Below are 25,006 nucleotides of genomic sequence, written 5' to 3'. Positions count from 1 at the left end.
TATGAAGAATAGCCCTTAAGTGTTCTCTGGGTAAAACACAGCATGACAAAATGACAAACCATTACTCATACTGCCTTTGGGATTGATCTTGTGGGAAGAGGAGAAGAATCTTATGCAAAACAAGAACGAATGCCAAAATAGTTCAAGACGAACAGAAAATGAGACTGCTAAAAACCCATATAAAAATGATCTACACATGTGAAAACAAGCTAGTAAAAAATATTTTAAAAGTTCAGACTTCCCAAAGAGAATCTTTCAGGAAAGATTTATTTCACAAGAAAAGCCTTCAGCATTCCTATCTTGTACAAAGTTTTTAATCTTTTTTTTTTTAAGTTTATTCCTTTTTCTCTAACCTTCACTAAGGGGGCAGGCTCATGGACAGAGGGATGCTTCTTCAATCCACTTATCAGAACAATTACCACCACCTCCCATCTCCCTTGTGTTACTGACTAAAAATGAAATGACAAGACCAGACAACCTTCCCCTTGAATCTGATGTGTGTTTGGCTTGAGTCCCCCCTAAAGAAGCAACATAATGAAGAACAGCACTGAGACTGCTCACCATAATAACAATACGTATTTTTAAAGTATCATTGTCTCTACCTTCTGACAGTTTGACCAGAGCTTTATTCTTAAAAAATTCTCAAGCACACACCAATCCTGCAAAGCAGGTGGCCAGTAATTTCCATTTGACATGTGAGAAAATTGAAACTGAGGCAGCCAGTGCCATATCTAAAGCCACACAGCTAGCTAGTGTAGAACCAGAATTAAGAGACAGGTCAGTGGATTCCTGTTCCAATGTTCTTTTACCATATTACAATCTCTCTTTTAAAAAGCATGTCTTAAAAATCCTTATTTTGAAAGTTAAGGAAGCTGTAAACTGGTTTTATTGGACTGACGTGTTGAACAACAAAGATCAATAGTTTGGTTGTAGTTGTAGTAAGAAGAATGAGTATAAAGTAAAAGTAAAGTTACTCAGAATCTCTAGGGCAACTTATTTCCTTCCAGACCCTTTCTTGAAAGAATGACTGAGGTACATACTCGTACAAGGATGGAGCTGAGCATTTGTGTTTTTATTGCTTTAACTACTGCAGGAAAAACTGAAGAGCAAATGGTTGACTCAGCAGTTCCTAATGTGTGTTCCCTGCTCTGGTCTCACCTAAACATACTACTGGTAGCAGCTCACATTTTGGAGAAGAAAGGCCTTGCTTACCTTGATTATGATACACTTTCCCACCTGACAGTTCTAAGCATTTTATGGTACTAAGGAGAGTTGAGATATCATAAGCCTTTAAATTTAAACCAATTCCAGTAGTAGAAAATAATTCATATCCAAGTATAAAACATAAAAACATTTCATAAAAAATTCTTCTTGAAAAATGGAGCAAAGATATGAAAGGTCTGTGGCATCTAGAAGATTACATTAGAGAAATTTAAAATACCGTTTGAACGAAGAAAGCTTATAAGGAATGGCTATAGGTAAACCCTGGGAACTTAACTCTAACAAAAGTGTTAGGGGGAAAAGAAATCTTTACTCGAAAATCGACTTTAAATAAAATATACAGAGGAAACTGATCCCATATCTAAAAGTCATATATTCTGAGTGGAAAAAAGAGAAGAGTAAGAAGGGAAAAACAGAAAATAACAGTAAATTAATAGATCACTGTTATATAGTCAACTGAATAAAGTCAGTTCTATTATGTCTACATTTCTTTTCATGCCAAAAATTATAAAACAAGTTGAATTACGAAAACATCCAAACTAATTTCCTACTAGCTCCCGCTGCTTCCTCTGTCCAAGAAAACAAAATTCAAGCTTGGTTCATTAAAACATAAAAGAGCAAACACATAAAATCTGGACTTCGAAAGAGGAAACAATTTTTAAGTTTGAACTATAATAAATACATGACCTAAGATTCTAAATCTTATAAAATATACACAAGAGTTAAGTTTAAAAAATGAATATTAGACTACAAATAATGATTCAAGTTACAGATATAAAATGTTACTTCCTTAGGGATTATTGGCTAAATCCATCAGAGATGAGAATAAGACTTACTCTGTATAACACTGAGTCCAAAGAGGTGACAGTCCTTTAGCCTGAGCAGGTCACACACCTGGACCAGCAGCTGGTGACACAGAATTTTAACCTGAAGGAAGAAAAAGACACAATTGGAGATAACCAAGTGCACACAATGAACCACAACTGGGCAATTTAATGCCCCCTAAATAGAGTCCTTGGAAGGACAGGCTGACACCAGAAAAACAACTGCTGGTTTATTGAAATCGTTTAATCCATGGCTGTGTTTCAATAAAGATTGGCACAATACAAATTTTTACAACATGGTAATAAAGTACCAATGCAACCTTGTAGAAGACTCATAATTCTTATGATACACAGGCAAGACCTTAGTCTAAACACGTAGTGCATGATAAATATTTCAGAAGGAACTAAAAACAGCCTACTCAGATTATCCAAAGTTTTAATTTGACAAGTATCTTTATAAGGAAAGTTTCCCTCTTGACGGTCTAAGCAAAATACTCATATAATGTACATTATATTAATTTCTAGCTTCTATTTATCTTAATTAATCATTTTATTGTCTTATACCTTGTAGGTACCTAAACCAGTTTCCTTTCCTGAATTCTTGTATAATTCAAGTATCATAAAACCACACTAATTTAAAACTCTGGGAATAAATTATTCTGAAAAGTCACATGTTGAATGATAAAATAATCCTTAAAAGATAGCTTTAAGATTTATCAAATGTCTAATGAAGTGGTTTGGGGGTTTGTAACTGTGCTGAGTCTACCTTTGTTGAATTCAGAATCACTAGAACTTAAGAGCTGGAATTGATTTTGAGACCAAAGCAGTCAATTTCTTCATTCTGTAGAAGTGAAAAATAAAACCCAGAAAACTTAAAAGTGGCAAAAGCAGGAATTCACAACTTTGCTCATTTGTGTATGTAACATTTTTGTATATGTATATTAAAATATATGCAACACAGTTTATCATTTTATATATATAAAATGATATGCATGGTATTTCACCACTCATTTGTACTATAACTTGCAAATCCTGTCTTCAATGATAATGATGCCAATTTATAGTTTTAATAACTATAAACTGTAAACTAGTTAATTCTGAATCAGTGACTTTTTATCATATCTTAATATGTAACTCAGATTCAGAAAATGAAAACATGTTGAGATTCCTTGGTAACTAACAGCCAAACAATTCAGAATGATGACAATGACAAGTGGAATAGAAAAATAAGTTGAACTACTCTTCTCCATATTCATTATTAAATGGCAACTAATCTGAAGCATCTTATCTGCTGGAAAGTGCAAAAGGTCTTTACATAGGCTAGAGCAGCACAAATTCAGCTGCTTAGAAGCACCAGGAACGCAATGTAGCTGGAATGGTGTCTTATTTTATATTCAGGATATATAGCAGGCACTCAGTAAATATTTAATGAATGAAAGCCAGGAGTCTGATTTCCCTGTGGGCTCCTTTTGTTCTGTTCCACCACTACAGACTTCTCTCTGACTTCCTGAACAGATCATCTTATAAATGTGCCATACAAGAATTTAGGGAAAATGTATTAATGCAAACCCACCAACAACACTGAAAGAACACACTTGCCAGTAGAAAAACATCATTTTCATTTATGAAAAAGACTTTTGATTTTGAGTTCTATATTACCATAATTCTACTTTACAAATAAGCTTAAATAGAATGATAAAGAAAAAAGTACCACATGTTATATAAAATTAAAACTATATACTACAAAATTGAGACTTGGAATGTCATACAGTTTAGGGCACCTTTAATCCTTAGTTTTGACTGTTTTAAAAAATGTCATACACAAAGCACTTAGGATAAAATGTGATGAAAAGTTTTTAACCCAAAAATTCTTAAACCACAAAGCATACATAAAAATAAACTATACTGTATTGTGTAACCCTTGTTCAAATAATGCTGTACATTCCCTCCATACATCCCATATAATTATTATTATTATTCTGTAAGTTAAAATGAAGTATTTGGAGCCTACTGATAAAGCTCTTTAACAACTCTCAAGTAAGTACAGTGTTCTTGTTTAAAAACTTCAATTAACTAAGGCTGTGGCTCTGAAGTCTTACCTGCTGTGGAAACAAGCTTGAGATTTTTGTACATATTGACTTACTGTAAGTCTTTTAAGGCTACATTTTAGTTGCTGTGAAATTTTTCATTCTTTAATCTTTAGGAGAAGTGGGAACTTCAAAAAGTGTTATAGAGTATGAGGTATTAAGAGTAAGAATTAAGACATTATCTAAAAATATACTCTACATGGAAGTTTTTAACAAAAACAGCGTTTGATTCTAAATGTCAATGGTTTGTTCTGGGCAAGAATGTTTAAAATATGTTCCAGGTGGAAAAAACAAAACAACACAAACAAAAAACAAAAAAACCTTTTCACTCTAGCTTAGCTAAGAGCTATAAGCTCTTGGCCACAATTTATACCGCTCAAAAATTTTGTGGCTCTTACATTTACCGTGATTTTATTTCCAAAAATTTCCAGATTTCCACATTTAATATGTATCTGATGATTAAATCATTTAAAACAGCCCCAATCAGTTCAGCTCATGGAGAATTCGGAATGGCCAAAACACTAAATTTATCCCACATGTAGAAAGACAACATTCTATTAACTACATACTCAGGGAATAAATTTTCTTTGTTTAAAAAAACTATTTAGAAATGATGAAAAAAATTAGAGCATTAATGAAATAATTTTTGTTACAGTTAATTTGTTATACCACAACTCTACAGACCTCAACTGCTGCTTTCTGAATACAAAAATAAGACATAATTTCAGTGGCATGAAGTTCAGAAACAAGCAAAATTGCTCTCTGGTGATAGAGGTGGGAACAGTTACTACCCTTTGGGTAGAGATTATTAATGGGAAGAGTGACAAAAGATCATTCTGGATTGCTGGAAATGTACTATATCTCAAGCTGGATGATGAGTACATGGACGTATATACTTGTAAAAATTCACTGAGCTGCATACTTAAGATTCTTATATAATACCTTGCTGCATATAAATTATAATTCAGTTTTAAAAGTTTAAAAAAGTGTCATATTCCTTAATATTCAGGTGAACTAAAGAGAATTAACATTGACTCATGAAGCATAAGCAACAGATTAGTGTTCAAAAGCACAGCCTATTCTTAAAATTGGCTAGACTTGGGCTACTATTAGAACAATGACCAAAACAGATTAAGAAGCTAGCAATTATTACCATTTCACATGTAGGTACAACTCAAAATTATTTAAAAATCAAATTCATATTATATATCAACAAAAATTATATTGCAATAAAAAATTTAAAAATAGCAAACTGTTTGTTTTTCTATAGTATCACCAAAATTCTCAATTTTACCCCAGGTGAGAGAACATTAAAGGCAGCTGCACTTGAGCCATAATTCAAAGCTCATACCTGTGCAGACTACTTTGACACCCCAACCCACCACATTATTAATGGTTTCATTCTGTACTAATTTCACCCTTAATTAACCAAGTCAAAACTTGAATGTGGTCACTGGTAGAAACAAAATTACTTAAATGTTTCTAAAGTGGGATCTACTCACATTTATGATGATGTTCAGAGATTCATCATTGGGAAGGAAAATACACACACTCCGGCGGTCTTGCATGACTCTGTTGTTATGGAAGGTCAGTTTGTTCATCGTGTGTGGGCTCCCCAGTGGTCAGGGCCGGGCTCCGAGTCCTCGGCAGCTCCTCTGGTTCCGAGAACGCCAAAGCCAAACTCTGCTCTTCATTACACACACTACAGGAGAAGCATCACGCTGTCCCACTATGTCGGTTTCATAGCTGTAAAAAAAAAAAAAAAAAGCCCCAAACAGGCCATGAATAAAGGTGGTGAGACTGGTGAGGAGAGAGACAGGGGAAGAGCAGCAACTGCTCTCCTCTCGTCGACTGGCTCATGTCTATAAGCCAGGGCTGCCTAGCAGAATAAATGAGAACTCTCTGCAAAGCATTCTGGGTTTTGCCCACTAACAACTGTTTTAAAACTTTCATTCACAGCTGTGAATTAAACACAAGCCAAGTGCCCCTCACAGTCGAGGTGGTACCACACACTGCAGGGCTCACGGAAGCACAGTCTCCCTTGGAGGAGTTTCCAGCCTCATATAAGAGATAACAAATGGCTCTGAAAATAAGCAAAATGACAAAATAGCAACAACAACAAAATTCTCAAACTTTTGTTCCTTCCATTACAAACTCAAATACATTTCTTGGCTCTCTCATTACATTCCTACTTCAGCCACTTGGGTCTGGCTTCACTCCCTTCACGTCACCCACACGGCTCAGACAAAGGAGGCCAGTGATCTGCAGACCATGAGCAGTGTCCACAGGAGTCACTGTAACTGATGGCTCTATGATACTTACCATGGCTGTTAAGCCCTCCTTACAACTCTTTTCTCCCTCGATTTTTACGGAACTACTCTCTCTCCTGATTCTCTAATCCGACAATGCAAACAATTTTTCTATTTGCTACTTCACCAATCAATAAAATACATAGAAATAACAAGACTGAATATATTTAACTAAATATGTATACAAAAGAAATGTGGATTTTGGATACCTCTGATAACTAATCAGTTTATTAAACATATTAATTTTATTTTTTAACTTCTCTCAGGTTTTCAATGTATACATTTTTGTTTGCAAGTAAAAATTTTGTCTCCAATTTTCAATAATTCACCATTTATTTGTTTCATATCTCACTGCACTGGCAAGACATTGATGACTAATTTTAAAAGTGGTGGATATTTCATACTTTTAAGGAGTGTGTCTAGTATTTCATATATTATTGCTAATACAACACTATTCAATCAAAATATATTAAGACTAGTTGCCTCTCAAACTACTAACAGTATTTATATTGTTCCTTTATATTGTTATATTTATATTGTTCCTATATTAGTGGGATGCAAAAGAGAATTTCCAGGAATATGGAACTGTTTTAGCAAGCAGAGTTATAACCATATAGTTTTAATAGAAAAGCTATTATCAGTGTCCACATAAATCAAAGCATAAATGAGACAGAATCTTGGCCTATTTGTTTCTTAAGGTTAAATGTCCATCTGTTATCAGCAGGAGGGTGGGAGAGAATATATATGCTCTTAGATGACACCATGAATAAATATAAACTATGATTTCTTTTTAAAGTATTGAATATAAATAATACACTATCCACCAGGGAGCTATTCAAACTAAGTAAAAACAAATGGTAATCCTATATACTGTATTTCCTCCTTAGGAAGGTGAGCAAAAGCTCCCTTAGGAGGATGCTGTTTTTCTTAAAAGATAATAGCAATGGCTTCACATTAGGTTGTAGTCAGCACATCCCCCTTTAGGGTCCTGGAGGTCAACGCTGCAGTTCTCTCCAGGGTGGGAGGGTGACCTATGTGTTCTATGAGTTCTATGACTACATACTCACTATACCCCAAACCCAATCACCTATCTAAAACACGCACACTTTCAGTTTAACAGTTCAAAGCACCAATTGTAGGACTGGTGTTGATTGCATCAGAATCCCCTGGGCATTTGTAATAAATACAGGATCCTGAACACAGTGTCATTTCTACTCCATCAGAATCTCCAGGGTCAGGGAGATTCTTTTTAAAAAGCTCCTCAGCTCTTTCTGATATTTATTCATGTTTGGAATTCACACTTTAGTTGACAGAAGGAAGGTATGGAGCACGGGTTTGGATATAATACCTCCACAGTACACACCAGGAAACATCTTGAAAGTACAGAATTAGGGGAAGCAACGTATGTAAATGATATCACATCATAACTATAACTGGGAAAAAAAACTGCCTCAACATTTTCGAAGGTCTAAATTCCTAAAATAGGTTATATGTGTATACTTAGAACATTTTCCTGAAAAATGTTACTAGGTGATCTAGGGATAAATAAATTGGGGATGCAGGGTACCCTATACATATCCTCTCATAGAAATTCAGAAAATGTTAAAGGCTCTGAGTCTTTTTAACTTAATATTTCGGAGACTTACTTGGGCAGAGAATGCTCCCTACCCACCACATATCTCTTAAGGTCCTGTAGAAAAAAATTCTTAGGCATACCATTTAAGAAACACAGTTCTAAAATGATTTCCTTGTCAAAGGCTGTATTTCATGGCAAATTTTCCCTATATATTGATATATTCCAACATGCGGTCCTCCTATCAAAATCTTTCAAGAAGAAATAAGCTATGCTTAAATGCATCTTATTTAAATTCAAAGACTTAAGTGATATTAATCCCAGTATATTTCTTCTTATTTAAATATACACTTCAAATTCAGTTACTCTTATAATTTTCTATTTCTAATTAAACCAATTAAAGGGGGTATTTCTACTGACCTACTTTCTAGAATTAAAAAAAAAAAAACAAAACACTAGGGAAAAATATGTTCTGAGGTTTGGGATGTTTCCAAAGCTTCATTAATTTTAAAATTTCATTTGAGTACAATTTTTATTTATTCCATGGTTCAAATAATGCAGGGGTGGGGGGGGGACTAAAAGGAGATTACTGAAGAAAATTTAATAAAAGCAGAGTGTTTAAGAAGCAGTAATGGTTCATTGCTGCTTTTCCTAGAAAGTTTTCAGTGTGGCAAACTAAAAAAATCCTAAAATAGAGATAGGATTAAGTTTTTACTTTACCCGCCAGGACTGCATAAAAGCTGATTAAAAGGTTCAACTGAAATAGCAAAATAACTGTATCTCTAAAATATGCTCCAGTATAAAATTTAATTTTAAATTGGGCAATCCTGGGGGAAAGAATTAGACTAAACTGATGCCAATCTGAATTGTAGAAATGAGCCCATATCCATTGGCTACATATTCTGTGTCCTAAACAAGGTGCAACTCAGTCACAGGAGGGCACATTTCCTATTCCAGGGCAGCCTTTTTTCTGTCCAATGATCTTAGGCTAGATTATCTACAAAGAACAAACCAAGTCATATCATATTTTCCAGGCAGCAACAAAGCAACTTTACTATTGATCAAACTCTACCTTGCCATTTTTATTAATACCCAACTTACAAATAAAATGTTAAGCTATAAGATGCCCACATTTGGATTTTAAACTCATATTATTTTAAGTCCTTATTTGCTGATAAGCACTACTGATTATAAAATTACTTCATTTCTTTTAAGGATCAGGAAACCACTACCTGGTATGAACATTCTATACTGATTTCCATTTTTTTAGCAGTTATTGGAAATAACTTTTGAAACTGGGTAATCCTGAAATAAAAGTATGGACTTTTAGTTAAATACACAGGGCATGGTAAAAGTAGGTTTACAGTAGTTTGTATGAAAATTAATATAAGAATAAACTCTCCCGTGTACTCAAACTGTAAACCTACTTTTGCCCAACCCTGTAATATAGCAATATTGGTTCATTAGTTGTGACGAATGTACCACAGTCGTGTAAGAGTTAACAACAGGGGAAAGTGGGTACATGTGGGTATACAGGAACTCTCTGTACTAGCTTTGCAACTCCTGGGTACCTAAAAGTATTCTCAATAAAAACTTTATTTTAAAAAAATGAAGTCACCAGAAATTTCCTACCCACATAACATAGTTTCATTTTTAGTGGAGGAAAAGAGGGGTTTTCAGTTTTGACAGTGTCATCCAAAAACACCTCCAGACATTGCCAAGTGCTTCCTGGGGGCAAAGTCACCCACTGTTGTGAACCAGTGCTCTTCAGGTTTCCTCAGAGCCGTTCTGTACTACTTTCTACCATCCAGCTGCTTTTAAGTACAGCAGATCCTCAATTAATGCTTCATTCGATGTTTCCTTACAACATGGATGAGGAAAAAAATTGATTCCCAGGGGGCCACTGTCTGTGTGAAATTTAGACATTCGCCCCAAGGGTTTTTTGGGTGGGTTTTCCCTGAGTACTCCCACATCCCCAAAACGCACACTTGAGGTGGACTAGCATTCTACAGTCTCAGTCTGAGTGACCATGGGTGGGTGTGAGGCCCTGTGACAGAAGGGTGTCCTGTCCATGGTTGGTGCCTGCCTTGTCCTGAGCTGCCAGGATATGCTCTAGCCACCTGGGACTCTGAACTGGAATAAGGGGGTTGGAAAATAATGATCTTGTTTTTATTAGACTTTCTTAAATGTATTATAACTCACATTTATTTCAATGTTTAACATTAAAAGTGTTTTGGATCTTTATTTAGAAGTTTGGTGATGTTTTTATGAGCAGAAATATGCTATAGGAATTTAACTCTTATTTATATCAATCAGCCAATGCTAAAAATGAGTTTTCATTATACATTGTTTTGCTTAAACTTGCAGTTTCCAAGAATCTACTGACAATGTACTGAAACAGTACAACTCTTACTAAACACAAATTTCCCAGGTAAAAGTCAGCAACTGAGTTCCAAACTCAGAAATCTGTCTTGAACATTGATGTCAAATTTTTAAATCTCTTGACTGTCCAATGGCCTCGACTTCAGAAAAGCTTTGGAACTTAGCCTTCTTGAAACTTGAATTTTTAATGTAGTGTTCTGCCAAACTTCTTACATAAGTACACGTCTATTATTACCGGGGGGTACTTGTTTCTAGAGAGCCCTATATTTTTATTCTAGCATCTGGAAAATAAAAAGTTAACCTGGAAACAACTGATACTTGATTTTCACTCTTTCTGTATGTGATATATTATGAGAATTTCTTTTTTCTTAAGGGTCATTTGCTCCTAAGAGCTACTTTGGAACCACAGAATTATGTTTCTCAAGAGTAAGTAAACTGAACAGTTTCTATTTCATGGCCTGTTTTGCAGTTACTGTTTTACCAAAAAAAAAAGACAGTAGTTGACATCTGTGAGCCTTCTGGAAAGAACAAGAGACTCTGTTACTATCTCATTTTACATTCCAACCATTGCTCTAGCAGATAAACAGGGACTGTTGAAAGCTTAATATCACTTCTGATATGACTGAACCTCAGGTGTTTAGAGACAATATGAATAGAACATTAATTAAGAAGACAGACTTGATCTTCCCAATCAGTCAAACCTGGGTTCTAATCTGGATTCTACAATATTAACTATATAAACTTGGACAAGTAACCTAATCTCTGAGCCTGATTCTTAATCTGTAAAATCCATAATATTGACCTCCTAGGATTATTGGAAAGGTTAAATGACATATGGATATAAAGCATTAGCTATGAGGTTGTTGAGGGAAGGGTCATAAAATAAGAGTCATGAGAAGGCACATCTACAAGTAATCAACATGAAAGATCTAACCTAGAGTTCTAGAACTGAAAGTCAGATGCAGCAAATGGACTAAATTTTGGGAGGCCTACTTTGGGGTCAGGAAGTTAAATGTATTGTTTGTTGCAAATGGAACAGTTGCATTATGTTAGGTGGTGACTCCCTTGAAATTTTACTTATGAAATTTATGAAAAAGAGAAAGTGTGTATGAGTGTACAGGTTCAAATGTGTGCTGGAATGTAGATGACACGTGTTTTGATCTACTTGGCACCATCTTTCCGTTGAAGGGTGCTCCTCTCCATCCCAGAGGTTTCCAGGGGCCCATCAATCACAATGTGTTCTCTACTATGGATGGGTGGAGAGATGATGAAAAGTAAGGATGTGACTCATGGCTGGCCAAACAGGTACCCTATTCTCCAGTTACAGTACTTGGTCTAAAGGGCATACATATAACCCGAGCAAAGTCAGGATTCCTCTATGGACTCTGTTATACAAATGTCGGGATGGGGAGGGCTGCTCCTCTTTTCGGATTGCTATTTGGGCAAATGATGTGGGCCTGGAGTGGTTGGCAATCATCTTTACAAGGTAAAAAATTTTCCTGAAGAAGGAACACATCACGGAGGAAACCGAGTCTCAGGAAGAATCCTGATGACATCATTTTAACTGCTGTATCTAGCTGTGTCTGAAGCCAGGAACCACTCCTGGGAATTCCCATATAGTGAGCCAATAAATTATCTTTCCTCTTAAGCTAATTCTGCCACTTGCGACTAAGTCCTCTCTACCACAGCCTGTTCAAACAAGAAGCTGATTTATTGCTTGACACACTATTCATTAATTCACTGTGTTTACTATCAGTAGCTACAAAGATTGATATTTAGTAGGGAAAAAAAAAAAGCAATGCTTTATGGTTTAAAATTTCTCTTTATTCTAAAACAAAATAGAATATTCCCCATGATGAATATTTATCATTAGCAAAGACCTAGAGGTGGAAAAAAATCTAAGTAACTGAAAAGTTCAGGTGGTTGAGTTGCTGTTCAGACACCACCATTCTCTAAGAGCACTACACACAGCAAACAGTTTATGGGAAAATGCATAAATTCCTTTGATGCAAAGTACAGGACAATTAATTCACAACAGAAATGTTCAGCAACAAGGATATCTCATCTTGAATACTAATTTGTTGGTGAACAGTCCTGTCTTATTAAAGACCACAGTGTGCTGTTACAGCATAGTGCTGAATGTGCTTTTACTGTGTTGTCCATTTGTAATAAATTACGGTAGCTGTAAGAAAATGCTTATTTTTGCAAACAAAGTACTGCTAAGTACACTTGATTTATAATTTGACAATTGGTCAGTTTATAGTCGTAGTAATTTTAGCAAAAATAGCTTTAATTTAGTGTCTATTTTATAAATTTGGTAAGAGGACATCATTAAGCTAATTACCAAATGCAATCCAGTACAGACTGTAACATTATCATACTACACAACTATAAACAGATGTGTTATTTGAAATAGTTATTGTAATGTTATTGTATGTAATATATGCAGGTAAATATGTAAATATATGTGTATATTTTACATGTACAACATGTATGAATATGCATATGTGTAAATCTGTAAGTAATCACTACACTTGAATGCAGTTATTGAATCTATGGAAAGTTGAGTTTGGAAAGAGGGATGATGACAGCAGGCAGTATAATGTGCACTCTGGAGCCAGACTGCCTGGAATGCAACCCCAGCTGTGACGCTTGCCACCTGGGTACCCTTGGGCAAGCCTCTTTATCTTTGTGTCCATTTTCCTCGCCTCTGAAATGGAATTGTCATGAAGATTATTTAACAGGTTTCTCACTTTCTACCAACTAACATTATTAACTTCGTATGACGGAAAGCAGCAAATGGGAGAATTGCTTTTTGGTAATATGTGGTGGTCATAATTCATCTATTCTGTCATTAATCGTATCTTGAGTTCAAAAAGAAATGGCATTTTTCTCCAGTTAGTAGCCAACATATTGTTTCATTTCTGTATTCAGCCAATGAGATTTGCTATACCTTGGGGATGGGATGAGAAGAAAATCTTTTAATTAAAGTGGACTTGAGTTGGTGCCAAATAATGCTTATCATACTCTAATAAATAAAATTATGTAGCTATAGCAAAGGGAAAATATAAGAGAGATAAAGGAGCTTTATATTGAAATGAAAAAAAAATTAGTGAAATCGATGTATGCATAAGCTGCAACCAATATGACTTGGCCTGTGGTAAGAGTCATGAATATGCTCATACCTTTTGATTCTATTGGATAGGATCAAATAATCTGACTTCTATGGAATATATGAGGAAATAATTCAACCAAAGCCAACCACAATTTTTAACAAAAGTACTCACTGAACCACCATCCATCAGTGTAAAAACTGAAAGAAAAAAATCTAAGTAGTCTAACAACAAGAATAAATTAGTAAATTTTAGTGCATCAGAAATAACATTGCCCTGGCTGGTGTGACTCAGTGGATTGAGTGCCAGCCTGCGAACCCAAAGGTCACCGACTGGATTCCCAGTCAGGGCACATGCCTGGGTTATAAGCCAGGTCCTCAAATGGGGGTGTGTGAGAGGCAACCAATCAATGTCTCTCTCACACATTGATGTTTCTCTCCCTCTCTTCCTCTCTCTAAAAAACAAACAAAAACCTTTTAAAAGAATAATATCAATTAAAAAAAAAACATTTATTTAGCATATCCCCCCCCCCCACAAATCACAAATGCCCACTATAGGACAAAATTATCCTGCTTTACTATGTTTTTAGAATACAGGTAACAGGAATAAAGAAGGCCCCTAAATTAAAGAGGAGGAAGGAAGGAAAAGTATTGTGTCAGTCAATGAACAAGCATAGCCAACTTTGAGTCCTCCAATACTTTGTTAAATATACTGTTTTTTGTTTTTGTGTCTCTCAAACCATTCTAAATGCCCTTAGAGAGCTAATCTCTTTGAAGAGTCAAAATTAGCACAGTGGAAACAACAGGAAATAATCAAATTGTATTTTAAGTTAAGTGTTAAGCTACACGGTGAAGTGAAGATTATGGGATTTGAGTAAAGGCTGAGAATTGAGGGGAGTGCAGCCTCAGGAAAGATTTCAGGGAGGGAGGGGATGCAAGGGGAAGAATAAAGAACTCCAAGGGCAGACAGTAACAGAGATAAGGAGCCCAGCGGGGAGGCAGGGGGAAATCCTGCCCAGAGAAAACAAGAGAAGAGTGCGTTGCTGTCCCGCGGTGCAGCTCAGACTGCACAGATGAGAAAGCGGCATTTGGCCTGGTCCCCAGCATCTTAAGGCACTTCCCTCAGGACCTTCTGAACAGGCTTGCTGGAACAGCACACAGTGGGCTGTTATTTTCAAAGTTCTGTTCTCTGTAACTCAACCAACCCCTTTCTAGCTTTGGCAACAGTCTTGCACTCTGTGGCACTCAGAGCCCTACTCTTGCAAGCTTTGCCCTTCCTTGGCTTTATTTTCTGCTGCGGCCATACTCACTTTATTCACTCTATTACAGAAGCGAAGCAAAGGGTAACGGTAACAGTGGTACTCAGGGAAATGAAAGCATTACTTTTTTTTTTACATTTGAGGTTAAACACACATTTCTGCAAAGCGTAATTCTGGTGTACTCTCTCTAAACTGAACAGCAAGAAGTGTAATTCTGTTAATCAACAATTACAAAGGCCTCCATACTGGAGTCCATAAAAGAAGTAATGGGGATCTTCAGAGTTATTTTAAATATTTCAAAAATCATGATAAAATTGACATATTTACCCATGGTGATACCTCAAGGGAAGTTAAAAGATCATTTACTTAAGCAATTTTATATCATTTTTAAGTGCTTATTTTGATAGCGGATTTAGTTTTACTGCCAGATTTAAAAAATGAAAACAAATGACTTAATTTATTATGACAAACAACCTTTCCAAACATAAAGCCCAAGGAAGATGAGGCAGAGGAAGGATAACAAAAGTGATTCTCAACAGTCAGAAAGGCTGGGATTGATTTGGTTGCTGCATATGTATACATTTTAAAAACAATCCCAGTAAGGGGAAAAAAAAATCCTTCCTTCTGTCTAGTCTATCATTCTAGCGACTTTCTCCTCTATCAGAGCTCCTCACTGTGTTCTCACCTGGATTTCTGAATGTTCTTGCCTTGTCCCGTTCTTTACATCTGCCACCTCCACAATGCTGGCAGCATGACCTTGTTTAACTGTACACCCAACCTTGCATATCACACCCCCCGGGCACATTCTTGGTGCTACAGCATTTGCACAGGTTAACACCTACCCTGCAAGGCGCAGCCATCTTTCACCATCAGGTCCCATCCATCCTCTCAGTGTGACCGTTCCACAGCTCACATTGCGTATCACAGCAACACTTTTCCACATGGTTCCCTGAACACGTCTAGCTCTCCTACTTCTAATGCTTCTGACCATGCTGTTTCCCTTGCATACAGTCTCCCCCATCCCCCACCTCCAAAAGGAAATGGTATCGTGGTACGACCTGGAGAACTCAGGACACTGGTCTGAGAAGCATGCCTTCACATCTCGGTAGGCAGCAGAGGGTCCGTTCTCTTGCACTTTTTAACAGGAGAAAATCAAATTTTAATATATATGCACAGGGAATTCACATATGCATGAAAACTCCAAAGACAATGAGGTAAAACTGAGTGACTGGGTGATCTGCAGATAATTTAGAAAGAATGGAGCACACACGACAGGTTAATTTTTGTTAGGCAACCAGGAAGTAATGGGCCACAATGGTGGGGTTGGGAGGAGGATAATTAACAGGCTCTTGTTTGGAATCTTTCTGCTTAATTCTTCCTCCTGCATTCTTATCATCCTTGCACCTGTTGACAAGTCAGTCTCCCCAAAGAGGACTGGAATCCCTTCAAGGACACAATCCATCAGTGTCTTTATGTCTCTCATGCCTGGGGTAGTCCTCGGTTTGCAATAGGCATCCAATAAGATGTGTTGAATAAATTATTTCAAAATTCATGAGAAATGTGAATAAATTCCTTAGCAATTAAGATTAAGGTTATATTCATTAAGAGGCACTCCCCCATTCCACTGCTTCTTGAGTATTTTCTGCATGTTATTTACAGGGGAAAAGAGGTACGTTTTTTTCTTGCCTTTAAATTCAGTGGACTAACATAATGGAAGAATGCTATTCTCTACCACTATTAACAAAATATAGTTTCTAGGAAAATCTCCAAGTATATCAGATTAAACTGACTTGTGTAAAAGCAAACACAGAAAAAGATATATTGGTTGGGATGCAGGTTGCAAGAACAAAAATATTCAGCTCAAACTTAGACTCTGGAGCCAAATTGCCTGGGTTTGCCTCTGAGCCAGCTCTTTACCAGCTGTTGATAGGATATTTATTGTAAGGCATATGGTAGAACTATGTAAGTGTTGACTATTAGTAAGCTAGTTTAATAATATAAGGGGAATTTACAAAAACCAAAGTAGCTTGAAGCCCAGAAGTAGGATGGGCGGGCTCGTGGGCGGTTTGATGTAGCTCACAATGTCATCCAGGACCGAGGTTCTTCCTGGTATCCTGAAATCACTATACTTTAAGGCTGGCATTCCTGCCCTGCCTAGTGTGGTTCAGTGCAGTAAGCACAGGCCTGCAAACCAAAAAATTGCAGGTTCAACACCCAGTCAGGCTACATGTCCTGGTTGCAGGCGAGGTCCCCAATTGGGAGCATGTAAGAGGCAACCAATCAATTTATCTCTGGCATGTTGATGTTTCTCTTCCTCTCTTTCTCCCTCCGTTACCCTCTTTAAAAATAAATAAAATCTTTTAAAAAATAAGGCTGGCATTCCTCAGAGTGGTCACATCAAACACGTGGAGGCAAACAAGAGTACTGACACTCACCCTGACCGGATGCCTTGGATCAAGCTGCCCATCACTGGAAGATGGAATAGATTGATTAACTTAAGCCACCCAGTGCCCACCTCTAAAGCCATATCTGGAGTTGGGATTAACTTCCCTGAAGTACACAGACATCAAAACAAAAAGCCTGGCTACCTTTGGGAAGTTGGGGGAAGAGGGGAGATGCTAGGTAGACAACAAGAAGAACACAGGCAATGATAAAATTCATAAATTTTAAACCAAAGAAATTACTTCTGGTCAAGATGGCAGATAGGCAAATGTGGTACTTGCCTCCTCCCACAAACATATCAAAATTACAACTAAACCACAGAGCCACCATCATTCAGAACCATCTGAAGAAGAAGCCACATCAAGGCTGGTAGGAGGGGTGGATACACCCAACAGGCTGGTCCCACACTCACATGTGGCAGGTAAAAATTGGAGGGATATCTCAGCTGCAGAGGTTCCTCCTCAAGAGCCAGGAGTCTCCGCCCCACACCAGGTCCCCCAGTCCTGGGTTCCAGTGCCAGGAAGAAAAGTCCCCATAACTTCTGGCTGTAAATACCAGTGGGGATTGAGCGTGAGGGAGATGAAGGGCTTCTGGTGTCCCAGACAGTTCCTCCTAAAGGGTCCATGCATGGACTTACTCGGACTCACTCCCTCTGAGCTCCAGGGCTGGGGCAGCAGCTTGAAAGGTATCAGAGACATGCAAGAAAGAACTGAAGTGTCTGGCATCAGGCAAGAGCTGGGGGGCAGCTTTCTTTCAAACATAAGAGCTGGCAGAAGCGATTGTTCCTTTGATGAGCCTTCCCCCCACAAAGCCACAGAGACTGCAGACAGGCACTGTATCTGAGACTCCACCAACCAGATTCATACTATTTGCCTGCCCTGGTGATTCCCTGAGGCCCCACCCCACCCAACTTTCAGGCCCACCAAGCTATTTCCAGTGGCTTTCCCATACAAATAGCTCATGCTCCAGATTTTCCCACAATCTCCCAACTAAGCAGCTCTGGCCTCAGCAAGCCCCATACCTGTCTTGCTAATTGGCCCCAGGCCCGGCACTAGCAACAGGTGGCCTTGGTTCACAGCTTGGCCTCTACTGGGCACCTCTGAGCCCAGCACAAGTAGCATCCATCTGCAGACTGCTTTGTACCTTATGCTGTGTGACCCCAGGCAGAACACAGGCAGCACCTGGCCTTAGCCTACATCTCATGGAGGCCCCAGAGCCAGTGTACCCAGTGGACAGTTACAGACCACATTTGAGCACCACTTCCACAAGTGACTAACTCAAGGGAAGAACTCAGCAGGCACCAGAGCCCCACTGAAGTAAGTCCTGTTCTGCAAGGTGAGCCCCCGCACACCCAATCCTCCACGGTGGTTGGAAGTCAGTGGCCAGAGGTTGGTGGTAACAGTCAGTACTTGCAGCTGACTGGCCTGGGGGTAAATCCTTCCTATTGATGTGCCAACAGCAATCAAGACTCAACTACAAGAGGAGGGTGTACATAGCCTACACTAGGGTGCAGATTGAATGCCCAGCTGTGCCACCGAACCCTACAGAACACCTACTACATTAGGCCACTCTATCAAGTCTGGGAGGTGTAGGAGCTCTACCTGATATATAGAAACAAACACAGAAAGGCTGCCAAAATGAGAAGACTAAGAAACATGTCCAAATAAAAGAACAAAAGAAAACTCCAGAAAAAGAGCTCAACAAAATGAAGACAAGCAATCTACCAGAGGCAGAGTTCAAAATAGTGGTTATAAAGGTGCTCCATAAACTTAGGGGAAAAGTAGATGAACTTAGTGAGAACTTCAACACAGAATTAAGAAACAGAAAAACAAAAGCAGAAACCATAAAAAAGAACCAGTCAGAAATGAAGATTACATTAACTGAAATGAAGACTACATTACAGAATCAACAGTGGAGTAGATGAAGCAGAGGATCAAATCAGAGATTTGGAAGATAAGGAAGCAGAAAACACCCAAGCAGAAAAGCACAAGAAAAAAGAATCAAGAAAAAAATGAGGATAGTATAAGCAGCCTCTGGGACAATGTCAAGTGTACCAACATTCACATCATGGGGTTACAAGAAGGAGGAGAGAGAGAGCAAGGAATGGAAAGCCTATGTGAAAAAAAAGAATGAAGCAAAACTTTCCTAACCTGGTGAAGGAAACAGACATTCAAGTCTAGGAAGCACAGAGAGTCCCAAACAAGAAATGGAAGGGAGGTTGGAGGGGGATGGGTGAAAAAGGTGAAGAGATTAAGAAGTCCAAGTTGGTTGTTACAGAATAGTCATGGGGATGTAAAGTACAGCATAGGGAGGCATCAATTATATTCTAATAATGTATGGTGTCAGATGTGTACGAGATTTATCAGGATGATCACTTAGTAAGTTATGCAATGTCTAATCACTGGGGTGGAGTCCTGAAACTAATATAATAATGTATGTCAACTGTAATTGAAAAATAAAAATAATGATTTTAAAATAAATAAATATAATTCATAGTATGGTTTTTAAATAAATAAATAAAAATAAACCAGTAAAAGTATTTTACAGCCATCTGTATTCAAAAGTCCTATTAGGTTTAGCAACCATGCACAAACATTTCTTTCAACCAAGATGAATTTCTAGCATGACTTCACCAAGAAAAAGTGCTGTTCTCAGGGAAAATCCTTCAACTTAGAAGCATCTGCTTCTAATTTTCACAATGAAATCTTTGATTCCTTCTTTCATGGCAACTGCATTCAACTCCCTAACATAGGATCTACAGTTTTATAGATAATGATTTTGCTATGAAATTTTTATTATCTGGTAGTAACATCTAAAATACTGACTTTACTTACGTTTCCATGAAATATTTTTTTCCAAAGAGTATATAATGCCTTTAACAAGGACTGGATTTAACACTTGGAAAGTTGCTAGCTTTCTTTTAACACTGCACAGTCATTTTTCCATGCGATAAATGGTTCTTAAACGACAACGATGAGATGTGATGGACAAACTGGAAATGTGAAAGTCCATGACAGTAGAATATATAATTAAAATATTGCAATTAAAACAATTCAGCAGTGAACATTAATGAACCACAGCTACACATTAACAAGTATGAGTCTCAAAAAACAACACGGAGCAAAAAAAGCCAGTTGCAGAAGATATATGGTAATGATTCTTTTCTATGAATATAAAGTTCAAAAATGCGCAACTCTAAGCCATAACTCAATTAGGGGGATACACACACACACACACACACACACACACAGAGACTATAAAGAAAGGCAAAAGAATGACTAACCTTAAAATGATTAACCTTATTACTATCATTGTGTAAAATGTACATAGACATTATAAACATTTTTCTATGTGTATTTCACAATTTGAAAAAGTAAAATAAATCAGTTAATGATGCTGAAAATGCTGTGAATAACCACATACTAGTAATTAAACTTTAAAAAGATACTTAAGATAGGCCCTGGCTGGTGTGGCTCAGTGGATTGAGCGCTGCCCCGTGAACCAAAAGGTCACCTGTTTGATTCCCAATCAGGGCACATGCCTGGGTTGCAGGCCAGGTCCCTGGATGGGGTTGTGTGAGAGGCAACCTGTGGATGTATCTCACACATTGATGTTTCTCTTTTTCCCTCCTTTCCCATCTCTCTAAAAATAAACAAATAAATAAAATTTTAAAAGATACTTAAGACAGGACAAATATGAAATCAACTAAACAGATTAAAGTAATCCTTATAAAGTATTATTTTGCCTATACACAATTGTTTTCACAGCCCTGAAACTGGAAAAAAAAAAGTCTTAGATATTCTGGTGTTGTTAATGAATTCTTATAGGAGCTTTTACAATCAGTGGCATGTGTATATACTAATTTCTGGCTTCCTATCTACTACCAAATGAAAAAATAAATAAAGTGATAGCGAATGAACACTTGACCACTGTATGAGATCTTAGAGATGATCTAGTCCAATACAAGTGAAGAACCTGACCCTGTAGAAATTGAGCAAATGACCTGGCAAGATGACACCAGATAGTTTTAGGCAGGTACCAAGTACTGTTTCTTCCCAAATTTTTCTTCTTTAAGTTCTACTTAAAAATTCCCATAGAGAGGAAGCAATTTTGTTGAATTTAGTCTCTTTTCAGAAAGTTCGTGTTTTATGTATTTAAATAGAAACATACTAGCTCTAGCCAGGTATCCCAGATGGTTAGAGCGTCTCCCCTATACACTAGGATTGCAGATTTGATCCTGGTCAAGGCACATACAAGAATCAACCAATTAATGTATAAATAAATGGAATAATAAATCCATGTTTTTCTCTCTCCCCTTCCTCTCTCTAAAATCAATTTTTAAAAATGCTAAAATGATTTATTAAAGAAAACATACCCAGATGCTAATAAAACCTGCCTCCTACCCCGGTAGTTGCAGAATTATATGTTTAAAAAAAAAAAAAGTTATGAAACCAGGAAGACTTTGAGATGCAAGGAATACAATTTTATCCTTATACACATAAATTATGAGCTGAAATTATTTTGTTAACTGGACACACCCCAAAAAGTAGCATGTGCAGCAGGACTCACCTTCCCACATACACATATACTGTGCATGTGCCAAATGTGCAGAACGGGGATGAAGTGAGACTCGCAGGTGCAGGCACTCTTATAGTAAAAGAAGGTCTATAAACTTCAAAGTAAAAGATTCCTCTGGACATTCTAACAAGGCTTTATATTGCTATAAAAGTCCTTATTTAACACCCTTTGGGGGTTTTTGCTGTGACTACATAAGTTAGAGACAAAGTTGTCACATAAACAAAATCCAATACTGAGTCACCAAACAGCCCAGTCTAGTCTCCTCCTTTTGACCTGCCTGTTCATTGGGTTTTCTGGTTCTCTGATGTACATCCCCACCCTCCCCAACCTATTGCTAAAAGAGAGCATTCCTTCTTATAGTAATCATCTTCTAATGCTTTGAGAGAGACTTAAAAGTCTTGTTTTTAAGGGTGTGGAGGAAGGAAATCAGAATCACACCTTACCCTATGCCAACAGGGTTAATCCTCCACAGAATATGGAACCACAGCTCAACCTTGAGGGTTAGAGTTAAAAACAAACCAACCAAGCAAACAAAAACCAGAAACCACGCTACCTCTGCTCAGCACTACTTTTGTAGATAGCTCTCGTCATGCCAGAAGGCACCTAGTCCAGAGGCTGACCTACAGACCTTGCCTGGAGAAATCAGATGAGCAGCCTAATTCCAAGGTCAGCCATCCCTCACGGCAGGGCCACGGCCCCACACCAACGGTGGATACCATTTACTCCCTTACTCCTGCCACAAAAAGGCTACATACTGCCAACATTTGTCTTGCAATGATATCATCTCAGATCCAAAGGCAAAACTATTCAAGTGTTCAAAAAGTACTCACTGAGAGGAGTGCCAATTTTCCTTCATGACTTTCACATTTGGAAGGGTAAATTAAGAAAACATGGTACTGACTCTAGCCATGGGCTTTTGAAGGAAAGCTGGATAACAATTCTTTCTCAGATAAGATATGGAAAGTTTTAAGTTACTGTTGGCTTTTCACCTTGAATACAGGTCTAGAGGATCAGGAGACAGAATCCAGAAATTCCCTCTAAAGAATCTTTCAAAGACATCTTCCAATTGAAGTCATCTGTCTACAATTTGAAAATTATTTGCTCTAAGAGTATAAGAAGTCAGGACAGTTTAAGAAAAATCTACAGCTAGTATTACACTTAATGGTGAAAGATTCAATGGTTTTCCTCTAATGTTGTAACAAGGCAAGGAATGTCTGCTCTCACTGCCCAAAATCAAAATTGGAGGAATTATGTGATTTTCATATATGTTAAAAGGTACACACAGTAATTATAATAGTATAATGTTGTACTAAAGATAGATACGCAGGCCTGTGGATAGAATAGAGTCCAGAAAGAGAACCATACGTAGTTATTTGATTTTTGACAAAGATGCAAAAGTAAAACAGGAAGGGAATGAACTTGCAACAATGGTGTTGGAACAATTCGATATCCACATGGAAAACACTGACCTCAACCCTGACATAAAAATTGACTTGAAATGAATTACAGATCTAAATGTAAAAATTAAAACTATATAACCTATAGAAAGCTTCCAGGAGAAGACTTTCATGATGCTGGGTTTCTCAGCATACCAAAAAACAAAACAAAACAAAACAAAACAAAAAACCACTAAATATTAAAAAAGGAAAGAAAACTAGACTTCTTTAAAATTAAATTGTTCTTTGAAATTCACTTTAAAAAATGACAACGCAATCCTCAGGTTGAGGACAAAATTTCAAAACATTTATCTGATTAAACACTTCAACTCAGAATAAATAAATAGCTCTTACAACTAACAAAAGACAACTCTCTTAAAAATATAACAGACGATTTAAACAGTCACTTCATCAAAGAAGATATAAAATGGCAAATAATCACTTGAAATTATGCTCAGCATTATTAGACATTAGGAAAATGCAAAATACTATGTTGAGATACCACTATGTGCCCACTAGAATGGTTAAAATTAAAAAGACTGGTAATGACAAGTCTTGGTGAGAGTTTGGAGTAACTAAAACTCTTAAACACTGCTGGTGGGAATGCTGTATGGTACCACCACTTTGGAAAACAATCTGACAGTTTCTTATGAAGTCAAACATTTACAACTCAGATATCTCATTCTTAGGTATCTGCCTAAGATAAATGAAAAGATATGTCTACCAAAGACTAACACATGAGTGTTCACAGTAATTTCATTCATAGTAGTTTCAAACTGAAAACAATACAAATATTCATTAAAATAGGTAAATGAACAAACAAATTGTGAAAACTGAAAACTACCCAACATTATATAGGAGTTACTGATATATGCAACAAAATTCACGAAAAGAGAGGCAGGGAGGGAGGGAGGGAGGGAGTGAGGGAGGGAGGGAGGGAAGGAAGGAAGGAAGGAAGGAGGGAAGGAAGGAGCACTATGCTAAGCAAAAGAAGCCAGATACAAAAAGCAAGGCCCAAAAGACTACATAAGGTTCTATTTATATGAAATTCTATGAGGCAAAAGTAAAGATCAATAGTCGTCAGGGACTGGGAAGGGTATAAGGGATAAAGTAGGAAGTAAGTGTGGATGAGAAGAGGTCTGACCAAAAAGTGGCTGTAGAACATTTTTTGGTATGACAACAATGTTCTATATCTTGACTATAACACTGCTTCCATGATTATATACATTTGTCAAGTCACTAAATTATCTACTTAAAATTTGTGAACTTGATATTGTATGTAATTTATATCATAGAAAACTGGTATAAAAAAACTTTAATGAATCTACATGATCATTAAAGTGCCTTATCTGTTAATACGTTACCTTAAGCCCTTTGCTGCATGATGCAGCATATAAACACAAGTGATAAACAGTAGTTAAACTGACTAAATCCATGGCTTCAGAAAGTTTAAACCAGACCTTAGAATTAAAAAGTAAGAATTCATGGTGATTTGGAAATGGACTATAATTTTAAAGGATACTAAGTAAAAACAAAGGTTGGCTTTTTAGGTTTACCAAAGGTATCATCTAGCAGAATTCTGGAGAAAAGAAAATTCTTATTTGAAAAAAACTTAATAGCAGAGTTTTAAATAAGTAGTACTGCACCTGTCACATGGTATAACTGTTCATTTGTTTGTCTGTCTCCCCTCATCAACCAGGCTCTAACCTGGAGTACAGACAGGTCCAAGCCTTGTTCAGGTGAGCACATAAATGATTGTTGAATGGAAGAAATGAATTGCAGA

General features: G+C 37.1%; 1 protein-coding gene across 4 annotated transcripts in view; it reads right to left on the bottom strand.

Annotated features, from left to right (window-relative positions):
• FRMD6 (FERM domain containing 6) overlaps positions 1–25,006 on the bottom strand; it is a 65,440-nt gene that overhangs the window by 26,661 nt on the left and 13,773 nt on the right. For all 4 annotated transcript variants that reach the window (XM_090270873.1, XM_090270870.1, XM_090270871.1 and 1 more), the window contains exons 2-3: positions 5,635–5,878; positions 2,058–2,148 (exon numbers count right to left, since the gene is read on the bottom strand). In XM_090270873.1, coding sequence (XP_090126999.1) covers positions 2,058–2,148; positions 5,635–5,733 — 190 coding nt within the window. In that variant the 5' untranslated portion in view covers positions 5,734–5,878. The remainder of the gene's footprint in view (positions 1–2,057; positions 2,149–5,634; positions 5,879–25,006) is intronic.

The sequence above is a fragment of the Furipterus horrens genome, unplaced genomic scaffold, assembly GCF_987537825.1.
Source record: "Furipterus horrens unplaced genomic scaffold, mFurHor1.1.pri manual_scaffold_3, whole genome shotgun sequence".
In the NCBI taxonomy this organism is placed as follows: domain Eukaryota; kingdom Metazoa; phylum Chordata; class Mammalia; order Chiroptera; family Furipteridae; genus Furipterus; species Furipterus horrens.
Note: the sequence above shows the minus strand (reverse complement) of the source record. Positions and strands in the feature narration are given on the sequence as shown.